Raw genomic sequence first — 13,384 nt, forward strand, 5'->3', positions numbered from 1 at the left:
GATGTTCTGATGCAGAGATATAGGTTTTGCTAAACGGTTGCTAGGCTAACCTGTTTGGTTGCTATGGGCGTGGCTTAGCATATGTCAGTTGATGATACTCTAAGCTATGAGTGAAACGAACCAACCCCCGTGTCTCTACGATGTTTGTTGCAGAGACACTCTACTCCATGGGCATTAGTCAACATGTGTCAGGACCCACTCACCTTCGTAATCATACTTTAGATTTAATACTGTCTTACGGTATAAATGTGGACGACGTTAAAATCCTTCAGCAGAGTGAAGACATTTCGGATCATTATCTGGTATTATGTTTGCTTCACTGGCCTACGGCTCAAATAAAACTCATTGTTACAAATATGGTAGAACAATAACTTCAACTACCAAAGATGCGTTTCTCGATAATCTGCCCGAATTGTCTCAAATCATGAGAAATAACGTGAAGATCTTGACATTACCACTGAAAATTTTAATTCCACCTTCTCGGTAACGCTAGACAAAGTTGCTCCACTACGTTTAAAGAAGATTAAAAATGGCAGCCCCACACCGTGGTATAATGAACACACTCAGGCTCTAAAGAAAGCGGCCCGAAAAATGGAGCGCAACTTTAAGAAAACTAAATTAGAGGTATTTCGTACAGCATGGAAGGATAGTATTCGAAAATACAGGAAAGCCCTAATAACTTCTAGATCCGCCTACTTTTCATCACTAATAGAAGAAAACCAGCACAACCCTAGGTTTTTATTTAACACGGTGGCTAAATTAACAAAAAATAAATCGTCAGTGACTTCTGATCCTGTATATCAGCATAGCAGTGATGAATTTATGAACTACTTCACATATAAAATCCAAGATATTAGAGAAAAAATTATAACAATGCAATCAGAAGTGAAACCCGCTGAACAAACTAACTACAGCGCCCTTAAGGAGAAAATGCAATTATTTTATACCGTAGATCAAGATGAGCTGTCTAAAATTATTAGATCATCTAAATCAACAACATGCATACTAGACCCTATACCTACAAATCTACTGAAAGAGATGCTCCCAGAAATTATAGATCCTCTTCTTGGTATTATTAACTCATCTCTGACATTAGGACATGTGCCTAAAGCATATAAGGTGGCTGTTATAAGGCCCCTTGTCAAAAAACCCCAACTCGACCCTAGAGAACTAAGGAACTACAGGCCTATATCGAATCTACCTTTCATATCTAAAGTTCTGGAAAAAGTAGTTTCAACTCAATTATGCTCCTTCCTCCAAAGGAATGACATCAATGAAGAATTCCAGTCTGGATTTAGAGCATGTCACAGTACAGAGACTGCTTTGATCAGAGTTACAAATGATCTGCTATTGGCGTCTGACCGAGGTTGTATCTCGTTATTGGTGCTGCTAGACCTTAGTGCTGCATTCGATACCATTGACCACAGCACACTCCTACATAGACTCGAAAATTATGTCGGCATTAAGGGAATAGCTTTGAAATGGTTTAAATCTTATTTATCCGACCGTTTTCAATTTGTAGCAATAAACAATGAGGTGTCACGCAAATCGCAAGTCCAGTACGGTGTACCACAGGGCTCAGTCTTAGGGCCTCTGCTCTTCGCATTATACATGCTACCTCTAGGAGATATAATAAAGCGACACGGAGTTAGCTTTCACTGTTATGCTGATGATACTCAACTTTATATTTCCTCGAAGCCTCATGAAACACACAGTTCCATCGAATAATGGAATGCATAGTCGATATAAAAAACTGGATGAGTAACAACTTTTTATTACTGAACTCGGACAAAACGGAAGTGTTACTTATTGGACCGAAAACTGCTATAAGTAACAACCAAGAATACTGTTTAACTATTGACGGATGTTCCATAAAACCCTCGTCGTCAGCAAAGAATCTGGCGTTCTATTCGATAGTAATCTGTCATTTGAGAGCCACGTCGCCAACACCTGTAAAATTGCGTTTTTCCATCTTAAGAATATATCTAAACTACGTCATATGCTGTCAATCTCAGATGCAGAGAAGTTAATTCATGCATTCATGACATCAAGACTAGATTACTGTAATGCACTGTTAGGTGGTTGCCCTGCAGGCTTATTACAAAAACTCCAATTGGTCCAAAACGCGGCAGCTCGAGTTCTTACACGTACAAAAAAGTATGAACATATTAGCCCGGTTCTGTCAACCTTGCACTGGTTACCTATAAAGCATCGCGTTAACTTTAAAATCTTGCTTATTACCTATAAAGCCTTACATGGTTTAGCTCCTCAGTACTTGAATGAACTCCTTTTGTATTACAGTCCTTCACGTGCATTACGCTCTCAGGCGTCCTGTCAGTTGGTAATACCTAGAATTTCAAAATCAAGTGCAGGTGGTAGATCCTTTTCCTATCTAGCGCCTAAACTTTGGAATAGTCTTCCCTGCACTGTCCGGGAGGCAGACACACTCTGTCAGTTTAAATCTAGACTAAAGACGCATCTTTTTAATCTTGCATACACTACTCTTCCATAATATAAATCTTCTGAGGGTTTAGGCTGCATTAGTTAGATCAACCGGAACCAAAAACACAACTGATGTACTTGTTGCATCAAAGAGTACAGAACAGTACTCTACTCTCAGCCAGTCTTGTCTCATTGTTCCAAGGTTACCACAGCGAGCAGGATGCAGTTCATGGCCTGACCTGATGGTAGAGGGAGAATGGGAAGTGGGGACCTGACAAGAGCTGAGATGATAGAGCTGGAAAAGAAGGACGCGGTCTCTTGACATGTCTTCACCACAAAATTTCAAATGCTATTAGATTATTAATGATAATCTTAAACTATAATTTATTTTATTATTAAGTTTATTTATTTTATTTAGCCTTGTTGTGCAAGTTCTCTGGAGCTTGTGCAGAGGCAGCAGCTTTTGCCAGAGGGGAACTGGAATCCCCTGGTTGGGCCTGGGTTCTCCTGAGGTTTTTTTTCTCGATTAGAGTTTTGGGTTCCTCGCCACCGTTTGCATACTGTTTTTGCACTATCTGCCTGACCGGGGGGGCTGCTTTAGAATCTTAAAGTTTTACTTAATTAATATTGCATATAGGAATTTATTATCTGTATATTTGACCTGTGCTTCTCTCTCCTTTATCCTAAATGTGTGCTCTCACTGAGCGTGTGTGTGTGTGCGTACTTGTCTGTGTACGTACGTGTGTGTGTGTGTGTGTGTGTGTGTGTGTCTCTGTGTCTGTGTGTGTTGGTGGTGTGCGTGTTGTGTGTGTGGAGTGTTTTGTGTGTGGGTGTGTCTGTCTTCTGTGTTTTCAACCTTTTCTTGTTTTTGCAGGTACAACTTTGATTGTTTTGCTTGTAGTCAATGTGTCTCATGTACAGCTGCTTTGTAACAATGAAAATTGTAAAAGCGCTATATAAATAAAGTTGAGTTGAGTTGAGATATAGGTTTGCTAAACGGTTGCTAGGCTAACCTGTTTGGTTGCTATGGGCGTGGCTTAGATATGTCAGTTGATGACCTCTAAGCTATGAGTGAAACGAACCAACCCGTGTCTCACGATGTTCTGATGCAGAGATATAGGTTTTGCTAAACGGTTGCTAGGCTAACCTGTTTGGTTGCTATGGGCGTGGCTTAGCATTGTCAGTTGATGATCTCTAAGCTATGAGTGAACAAACCAACCCCCGTGTCTCTACGATGTTCTGATGCAGAGAATAGGTTTGCTAAAGGTTGCTAGGCTACATGTTTGTTGCTATGGGCGTGGCTTAGCATTGTCATTGATAATACTCTAACCTATGAGTGAAACGAACCAATCCCGTGTCTCTACGATGTTCTGATGCAGAGATATAGGTTTTGCTAAACGGTTGCTAGGCTAACCTGTTTGGTTGCTATGGGCGTGGCTTAGCATATGTCAGTTGATGATACTCTAAGCTATGAGTGAAACGAACCAACCCCGTGTCTCTACGATGTTCTTATGCAGAGATATAGGTTTTGCTAAACGGTTGCTAGGCTAACCTGTTTGGTTGCTATGGCGTGGCTTGTATATGCCAATTGATGATGCTCTAAGCTATGAGTGAACGAACCAACTCCTGTGTCTCTAGATGTTCTGATGAAGAGAATAGTTTGCTAATGGTTGCTAGGCTAACCTGTTTGGTTGCTATGGGCGTGGCTTAGTTAGAAACCAATGGATGATGCTTCAAGTCCAAGTGAAACAAACCAACCCCCATGTCTCTATGATGTTCTGATGTAGAGTTTATGTCTTGTTAAATGGTTGCTAAGTTAACATGTTTTGTTGCTATGGGCGTGGCTTCGTAGCTTAATGAAGTTTCAGGGATACTGATTGGTTGCCTTAGCGAGACCCCTTACTGTGAAAGTATCAGGATTTATAGGGCTATGGGCTGCAGGTTGCTAAAATGGGTAGCTTACCACTATGGTGCCTGGAACCCTTGTCTCTAAGTGGTTGTACTGCAAGTTATTAACATGGGACAGTTATGACGCCTTTGTGGGCATGTTTCCTGTCCCATTATAAGTCAATGGGGAATTTTGGGGCTCTTACGCCCCAGGGGTACAACTTACACCCCATTGTGAGGTAAGTTCTTACAGAGCCTGCCAGATAGATAGACGATGGATGGATAGGTAGAGAGATGGATGGATGGATGGATGGATGGATGGATGGATGGATGGATGGGTGGGTGTGTGGGTGGGTTGGTAGATAGATAGATAGACAGACAGACAGACAGACAGGTAGATAGGTAGGTAGAAAGAAAGAGTTTATGTGATTGAATGATAAAGGGAGTGAAGAGATTTATAGAGCGTGTTTGTGTGCGCGTGCGTGCACGTGTGTGTGTCTGTGTATGAGTGTGTGCATGTGAGTTTATGAGACAGAATGATAGAGAGACAGAAAGAGAGAGGAGAGATTTATAGAGATGAGTGGAGTGTGTTATGTTTGAGAGTTGACAGTTGAAGTTTGAAAGTAAACATCGTTNAGCTGAACATTCTATCATTGTAAGTCTATGGGATTTTTTGGGCCACTTAATCGGCTTTTTTAGGAAAACTGTAAGTCTGATCCCTTAAAAAAGATATAGCACACTTCCTCAGACCAGACTGAAGGTTTGTGGAAAGTTTGGTGGATGTAGCTTGAAAGCTCTAGGAGGAGTTAAAGTCAGAAAATTTAGTCTCAGTAGAAGAAGAATAAGATTAAGTGCTACATCAGAATGTTGGCTTGTTTCTCAAGCCAACATAATAATAATAAGTTTAAGTGCAACATCAGAATGTTGGCTTGTTTCTCAAGCCAACATAATAATAATAATAATTAGTTTAAGTGCAACATCAGAATGTTGGCTTGTTTCTCAAGCCAACATAATAATAATAATAATAATAATAATAAGTTTAAGTGCAACATCAGAATGTTGGCTTGTTTCTCAAGCCAACATAATTAAAAGCTCAGCTATTTAGCATTGCCTACACCTGGATCTACTGCACCACACTTTAAATCCCTTCAGGATCGTTAGGCTGCAATAGTTAGATTAACTGGAACCGGGAACACTTCCCATTCAAACTGATGTACTTGTTACATCAAATAGTATGGAATGGAATTCTACTGCCTGTCTTGTCATTCTCCCGAGGTAAACAAAACTGGATCTGGCTCATAATCAGACTGAAGGGATGAGATCAGGCAATCTTCATCACCAACCAAGAGCAAAGACGGATAATACTGTGATATTCTCAGTGTTTGAATTGTCTCAAGGCTCTTGTGGGTGTCCCCTAACCCCAGTCCTCAAAAGAAAAAAAATGACGGAGATGCCAGTACAAGCATCAATCACATGATAGTTTGGATCATTGTAGTAATTTGACCACATTACACGCATAAATGTCCTTAACGTGTTGATAATCCATTAAAAGAGATGCACACGAGGGAGAGATTAAAAAAACATATTTCTTTGCAGTGACCATGCTATCGATCTTGCTGTTAATTTGTTTTATTTTGCCTGGTAGCCTACAGATTTTGCCTAGGTTTCATGTCTGGCTTGCTGAGATTTCACTCATTGTAAGATCTCTTAAACTAATATATAGCAATAAGAATAACACGTTTTTCAAAATTTATGATAACATTTTTCTTATTCTTCTCTTATTTTCTTTTTTTTCTAGTCCTTTGATTCTTGTTCTTTATATTATTGTAATGCGGTGCAGTTCCCTTTTTTTGGAATATTAATAAAAAAATCATTGGAGTGAGTGAGGAAGAGGACGCGTCACCATATATGCAGAAGCGTATGAGCATTTTAAATGTGATTCTTCTCTTGATAATGTAGATCAAGTATATGAAAACAATCCACATGAACCAATGCAGAATAAGAAAAATGAATGTCATTCCTTTGGGCAAAAGCAGAAGCCTTCTCTTCAAAGTCAGAGCTCATGTTTCCAGAAGGGAGCGCAAAATTATTTTTTTAGCGAAAGTTTTCTGAGGGAAAGAAAAATATTCTTGGGGAAAAGCAAAAGTTTTGCAAGGGAACGCAATGTTGGGGAGAGCAAAATATTTAAAACCTTCCTTTTTTCCACCACCTGTATGTCCCTTTAGTGGCTCAGTACCGCGTCGCATCTGTTTTGACAATGTGAGATAACATCGTACATAAAGAAAGACTTGCATATCAAAATTATACTAGGCTAACTGTAAAGTTTTAAGAAAAATGCTTTCAATTTGAGAGGATTTGCATGCAGCCAGTGTCTTGACATCTCTTTACATGTCTTCATTGAACACTGTGTGGCGCGTTTGAGCATGCATGGATTTTTCAGATAAAAATTACATTTTAGTTTCATGAAATTTGTACAAATAATGGACAAAAGTGTTTCGTTTTAGCATGACAATTTGACCCCCCCCCTCAATTCAAACCCTGGATATTCTGCATAATATCGTTATCATGAAATACAATTACTTATGATATTATTTTGGTCGTATTGCTCACCCTTATCTAGCTGCTATTTGAGGTAAAATGTTGCAAAAATAGATAGAAACATGCTTTTTATTCAATTCAATTCAATTTTATTTATATAGCGCTTTTCACAATGTGCATTGTTCCAAAGCAGCTTTACAGGAGCAAATAAGAAAAACACAGAAAGGTAAAACACAGCACAGTGCATGGTGTTTATAGACCAAGCAAGATCATTATAATAAATAATATCTAATAAATAAATGAATGAATAAATGCAGTCTCCCGGTGAGCAAGCCAACACTGCACTGCTCTGCTGTGGTGAGGAACCCAAACTCCAATGCTGAATAATGGAGAAAAAAAACCTCGGGAGAAACCAGGCTCAGCCGGGACGGCCAGATCTCCTCTGACGTGTCATAGCTGCACTCAGTGACCCCGACCAAAGCCACCGTCGACATCGACCACAAAACAAGACCAACCAGACCAGACCCACACAGTCCCAACAAATGAAACGCCCCGAACCACAACCAACAAGCCCCCCCCCACTCCCTACAGCTTTTTAGCCAGTCTTCAATATCCTGTACTTCCTAATCCACTTGATTGAAAATTGATTTTGTTGCTATAAATTATCAGAATTTTAGGAAGTTGCAACCTTTCATTTAAAGCTGTAAATTCACATGTGATGTTGCATTCATTTGTGTATATTTGCTTCTGTGGTTGTGGCCTTCAGGCCATGACGTTTGATTGGCTGGTTGAATATCCAGTGATGGATGATAGGACTCTATGTGGCACAGTATGCTGTGCTCTAAGTGACTCAGAATGTAAACTTAATTTTTCGGCACATTTTGTAATTTGAGTTATAACTATTGGGCTGCACTGCTTTTCTGTGGGATTCAGAATTTGATTGTTACCTGTTTGACTGCCATGTTTGCCTCTAATTTTAGGGTGCAGTATTTTGGGACTTCATAGTTAACCTTCATCTTATCTATCCGCAGGCCAAAAGACACTTCAGCACAGCGGAGATGTACTTGAGACCCAGGTGGTGGTTAACCCATCTCATGCTTTGGTGTGCTCAGAAGTATGTGCTCTGTATTGTTTGCAATATACTAATGAACATTATCAACATACACTTGGATAGTATTTTTGCATTTTAACTTTACCTGAAGGCAGATTTAAAGTCCATTCTGTTGAAAATCAATTATTTAATGTTGTTTATGTCTATGTGGTGTTTTTAATATGGTTTAGGATAAACCATGTGTAAATTCATCATTTTAAACCATTTAAAAAATGCAGTTGGAAACTGCCTCTGTTTATGACATCATAACCCTGTAACCAATCAAGTTAAAAGATTTGAGCCATAGCTACGTAAGGATAGTGCAAAGACTCGACACTGAAACTTCATGCTGTTTCAGCTCTGCTTCTGCAACATGAGCATGCACTGCTAACACCTCAAATGAGGCATCTATGTACCTATAATCACCGTCGAAGCTCACACTATTGAATGGAGGCAGGGAACTAATTTGCATATTCATGAACAAATGAAGCAAGGGTGTAGAGTTACATTAAAGCCATCTTTTTTTGTCAAACAAGTTTTTGTCCAACCTTAAGAGATCACAGAATAATTACAGAAGGAGGAATCATTTTCTTATAAGCACAAATAAACAAATTCAAGAAGAAAGAAAACGTCTTGGTTACGGATGTAACCTCGGTTCCCTGTTGGAGGGAACGAGACGTTGTGTCGAACCGACAGAATGGGGTTTGTCTTGAGAACCTATCATCTTCTGAGTATTTAGAAAAGGCCAATGAAAATTGGCGAATGAAATTTGCATGCCGGGCTCCTCCCCGGATGACCGGGTATAAGAGGGAAGCCGGCGTGCTCATTCATTCACCTTTGGTCTGAGGAGCCTAAAGCATCATATAGGTTTTGCTAAACGGTTGCTAGGCTAACCTGTTTGGTTGCTATGGGCGTGGCTTAGCATATGTCAGTTGATGATACTCTAAGCTATGAGTGAAACGAACCAACCCCCGTGTCTCTACGATGTTCTGATGCAGAGATATAGGTTTTGCTAAACGGTTGCTAGGCTAACCTGTTTGGTTGCTATGGGCGTGGCTTAGCATATGTCAGTTGATGATACTCTAAGCTATGAGTGAAACGAACCAACCCCCGTGTCTCTACGATGTTCTGATGCAGAGATATAGGTTTTGCTAAACGGTTGCTAGGCTAACCTGTTTGGTTGCTATGGGCGTGGCTTAGCATATGTCAGTTGATGATACTCTAAGCTATGAGTGAAACGAACCAACCCCCGTGTCTCTACGATGTTCTGATGCAGAGATATAGGTTTTGCTAAACGGTTGCTAGGCTAACCTGTTTGGTTGCTATGGGCGTGGCTTAGCATATGTCAGTTGATGATACTCTAAGCTATGAGTGAAACGAACCAACCCCCGTGTCTCTACGATGTTCTGATGCAGAGATATAGGTTTTGCTAAACGGTTGCTAGGCTAACCTGTTTGGTTGCTATGGGCGTGGCTTAGCATATGCAGTTGATGATCTCTAAGCTATGAGTGAAACGAACCAACTCCTGTGTTCTACGATGTTCTGATGAGAGATATAGGTTTTGCTAAACTGGTTGCTAGGCTAACCTGTTTGGTTGCTATGGGCGTGGCTTAGTAGAAACCAATTGATGATGCTTCAAGTCCCAAGTGAAACAAACCAACCCCTATGTCTCTAGATGTTCTGATGCAGAATTATAGGTCTTGTTAAATGGTTGCTAAGTTAACATGTTTTGTTGCTATGGCGTGGCTTCGTAGCTTAAGAAGTTTCGGGATACTGATTGGTTGCCTGAGAAATGAGCCCACCCCCTTGTCTCTAAGTGGTTGTACTGCGAAGTTATTCAACATGGGACAGTTATGACGCCTTATTGGGCATGTTTCCTGTCCCATTATAAGTCAATGGGGAATTTTGGGGGCTCTTACGCCCCAGGGGTACAACTTACACCCCATTGTGAGGTAAGTTCTTACAGAGCCTGCAGATAGATAGACGTGGATGGGGTAGAGAAGGAGGATGGATGGTGGGGAGTGGTGATGGATGGATACATGAGATGGGTGGCGCGTGGTGGATGTATGATGGATACATAGAGATGGGTGGGTGGGTGGGTAGATAGATAGATAGACACATAGACACAGTAGACAGACAGACAGACAGGTAGATAGGTAGAAAGAAAGAGTTTATGTGATAGAATGATAAAGGGAGTGAAGAGATTTATAGAGCGTGTGTGTGTGCGCGTGTGTCTGTGTATGTGTGTGTGTGTGTGCGCGTGTGAGTTTATGAGACAGAATGATAGAGAGACAGAAAGAGAGAGGAGAGATTTATAGAAGGTGAGTGTGTGTGTGTGTGTGTGCGTGTGTGTGTCTGTGTGTGTGCGTGTGTGTGTGTGTGTGTGTGTGTGTGTGTGTGCGTGTGTGTGTGTGAGTTTATGAGACTGAATGATAGAGAGACAGAAAGAGAGTGGAGAGATTTAGGTGAGTGAGTGTTTATGTTTGAGAGTTGACAGTTGAAGTTTGAAAGTAAACATCGTTAGCTGAACATTCTATCATTGTAAGTCTATGGGATTTTTTGGCCACTTAATCGCTTTTTTAGGAAAACTGTAAGTCTGATCCCCTTAAAAAAAGAAGATCATAGCACACTTCCTCAGACCAGACTGAAAGGTTTGTGGAAAGTTTGGTGGATGTAGCTTGAAAGCTCTAGAGGAGTTAAAGTCAGAAAAATTTAGTCTCAGTAGAAGAAGAATAAGATTAAGTGCTACATCAGAATGTTGGCTTGTTTCTCAAGCCAACATAATAAGTAATAAGTTTAAGTGCAACATCAGAATGTTTGGCTTGTTTCTTCAAGCCAACATAATAATAATATAGTAATTAGTTTAAGTGCAACATCAAATGTTGGCTTGTTTCTCAAGCCAACATAATAATAATAATAATAATAATAATAAGTTTAAGTGCAACATCAGAATGTTGGCTTGTTTCTCAAGCCAACATAATTAAAAGCTCAGCTATTTAGCATTGCCTACACCTGGATCTACTGCACCACACTTTAAATCCCTTCAGGATCGTTAGGCTGCAATAGTTAGATTAACTGGAACCGGGAACACTTCCCATTCAAACTGATGTACTTGTTACATCAAATAGTATGGAATGGAATTCTACTGCCTGTCTTGTCATTCTCCCGAGGTAAACAAAACTGGATCTGGCTCATAATCAGACTGAAGGGATGAGATCAGGCAATCTTCATCACCAACCAAGAGCAAAGACGGATAATACTGTGATATTCTCAGTGTTTGAATTGTCTCAAGGCTCTTGTGGGTGTCCCCTAACCCCAGTCCTCAAAAGAAAAAAAATGACGGAGATGCCAGTACAAGCATCAATCACATGATAGTTTGGATCATTGTAGTAATTTGACCACATTACACGCATAAATGTCCTTAACGTGTTGATAATCCATTAAAAGAGATGCACACGAGGGAGAGATTAAAAAAACATATTTCTTTGCAGTGACCATGCTATCGATCTTGCTGTTAATTTGTTTTATTTTGCCTGGTAGCCTACAGATTTTGCCTAGGTTTCATGTCTGGCTTGCTGAGATTTCACTCATTGTAAGATCTCTTAAACTAATATATAGCAATAAGAATAACACGTTTTTCAAAATTTATGATAACATTTTTCTTATTCTTCTCTTATTTTCTTTTTTTTCTAGTCCTTTGATTCTTGTTCTTTATATTATTGTAATGCGGTGCAGTTCCCTTTTTTTGGAATATTAATAAAAAAATCATTGGAGTGAGTGAGGAAGAGGACGCGTCACCATATATGCAGAAGCGTATGAGCATTTTAAATGTGATTCTTCTCTTGATAATGTAGATCAAGTATATGAAAACAATCCACATGAACGTGTGTGTGTGTGTCTCTGTGTCTGTGTGTGTTGGTGCGTGTGCGTGTTGTGTGTGTGGAGTGTTTTGTGTGTGGGTGTGTCTGTCTTCTGTGTTTTCAACCTTTTCTTGTTTTTGCAGGTACAACTTTGATTGTTTTGCTTGTAGTCAATGTGTCTCATGTACAGCTGCTTTGTAACAATGAAAATTGTAAAAGCGCTATATAAATAAAGTTGAGTTGAGTTGAGTATTAGAACCTCACGGAGTTGTTGGGCATAGCCCAACCCGCAGCTCTGCAAATGTCTGCCAGAGAGGCGCCCTGAGCCAGTGCCCGTGAGGGGTGTGCCTCACTCCCAACGAGCAGGGGCGAATAGAGATCGGTATGCCCTAACGAGGGCATCCACGATCCCGTGCGCCAGCCTCTGTTTGGAGACAGCCCTCCCTTCTGCTCTCTCCGAAACAGACAAAGAGCTGCTCAGAGCTTCTGGGCTCTGCGTGCGGTCCAAGTAGAGGCGCCGTGCGCGTACTGGACACAGCACGGATAGGTTGGGTCTTCCTCCTCGGTAGGGAGCGCCTGCAGGTTCACCACCTGGTCTCTCGGGAGAGTGGTGGGAACCTTGGGCACGTAGCCGGGGCGGGGTCTCAAGATAACGTGAGAATCCCGGCCCCGAGTTCTAGGCAATCTGTGGACACGGAGGGTGCTTGCAGATCCCCTACCCTCTTGGAGGTGAGCGCCATGCGGAAAGCCGTCTTTATTGGGACTGAGAAAGAGCGGCAACCCCGAGAGGCTCGAAGGGGGCGGGGCCTCTTGAGGCCCGCCATCTAGGTCGCAAGAGGGTACGGAGCACGGAAGGTGGTCACCCTCTCGCGCCCCTTAGGAACCTAATGACCAGGCCGTGCTGTCCCAGAGGCTACCCAGCACTTGGGTCATGATGAGCGGCCGAAGCGGCTACATACATTCCCAGTGTGGAGGGGGAGAGGTTACTCCCCAGTCTCTCTTGAGGAGCAACTCCGCGGGTCTTCTCGCCGAGAAGAGCACCAGGACGAGAAGCGGCGCCACCTATTGGGCGTATAGCCGCCCAGTGGCTGAAGCCCTAGCCTGAGTGACGTCCCAAACAGACCGGGGGTGGGTCACTCAGGATCTCCTCTTCCCGTCCGGACATGGAGACCAGGTTCTGCCTGGGATGCCGTAACGTGCCCCTTCCCCTGGGGAAGCAGTTCGCCAGGGGGAGCGGCCAGGGGGGAGTCGTTGTCAGAGCCTTAGCTCCGAGAACCAAGTCCTGTTTAGGCCAAGGGGCGTAACTAGTACCACAGTCTTTATTTTATATATGCACAATTTAGAATCTTTAGACTGTAAATCGTATTATACTGTATTGTCATTGTGTTAAATGTCTGTACTAGAAGCTTCCAACACCAAAGAAAATTCCTTGTGTGTGCAAGCACACTTGGCAATAAAGCTCTTCTGATTCTGATTCTGATTCTGATTGATGCTCCTCTTCCCTGGCCTTGCACAGGACCTGTGCAATGAGACTCACTGGGGGGAAGCGTACTTCCGCTTGTCCCCC

General features: G+C 41.6%; 1 protein-coding gene across 3 annotated transcripts in view; it reads left to right on the top strand.

Annotated features, from left to right (window-relative positions):
* Positions 1-13,384, top strand: part of map1sa (microtubule-associated protein 1Sa) — a 126,032-nt gene that overhangs the window by 95,141 nt on the left and 17,507 nt on the right. For all 3 annotated transcript variants that reach the window (XM_057327378.1, XM_057327379.1, XM_057327380.1), the window contains one exon: positions 7,899-7,981. In XM_057327378.1, coding sequence (XP_057183361.1) covers positions 7,899-7,981 — 83 coding nt within the window. The remainder of the gene's footprint in view (positions 1-7,898; positions 7,982-13,384) is intronic.

The sequence above is a fragment of the Triplophysa rosa genome, unplaced genomic scaffold (genome assembly GCF_024868665.1).
Source record: "Triplophysa rosa unplaced genomic scaffold, Trosa_1v2 scaffold224_ERROPOS671929+, whole genome shotgun sequence".
NCBI lineage: Eukaryota > Metazoa > Chordata > Actinopteri > Cypriniformes > Nemacheilidae > Triplophysa > Triplophysa rosa.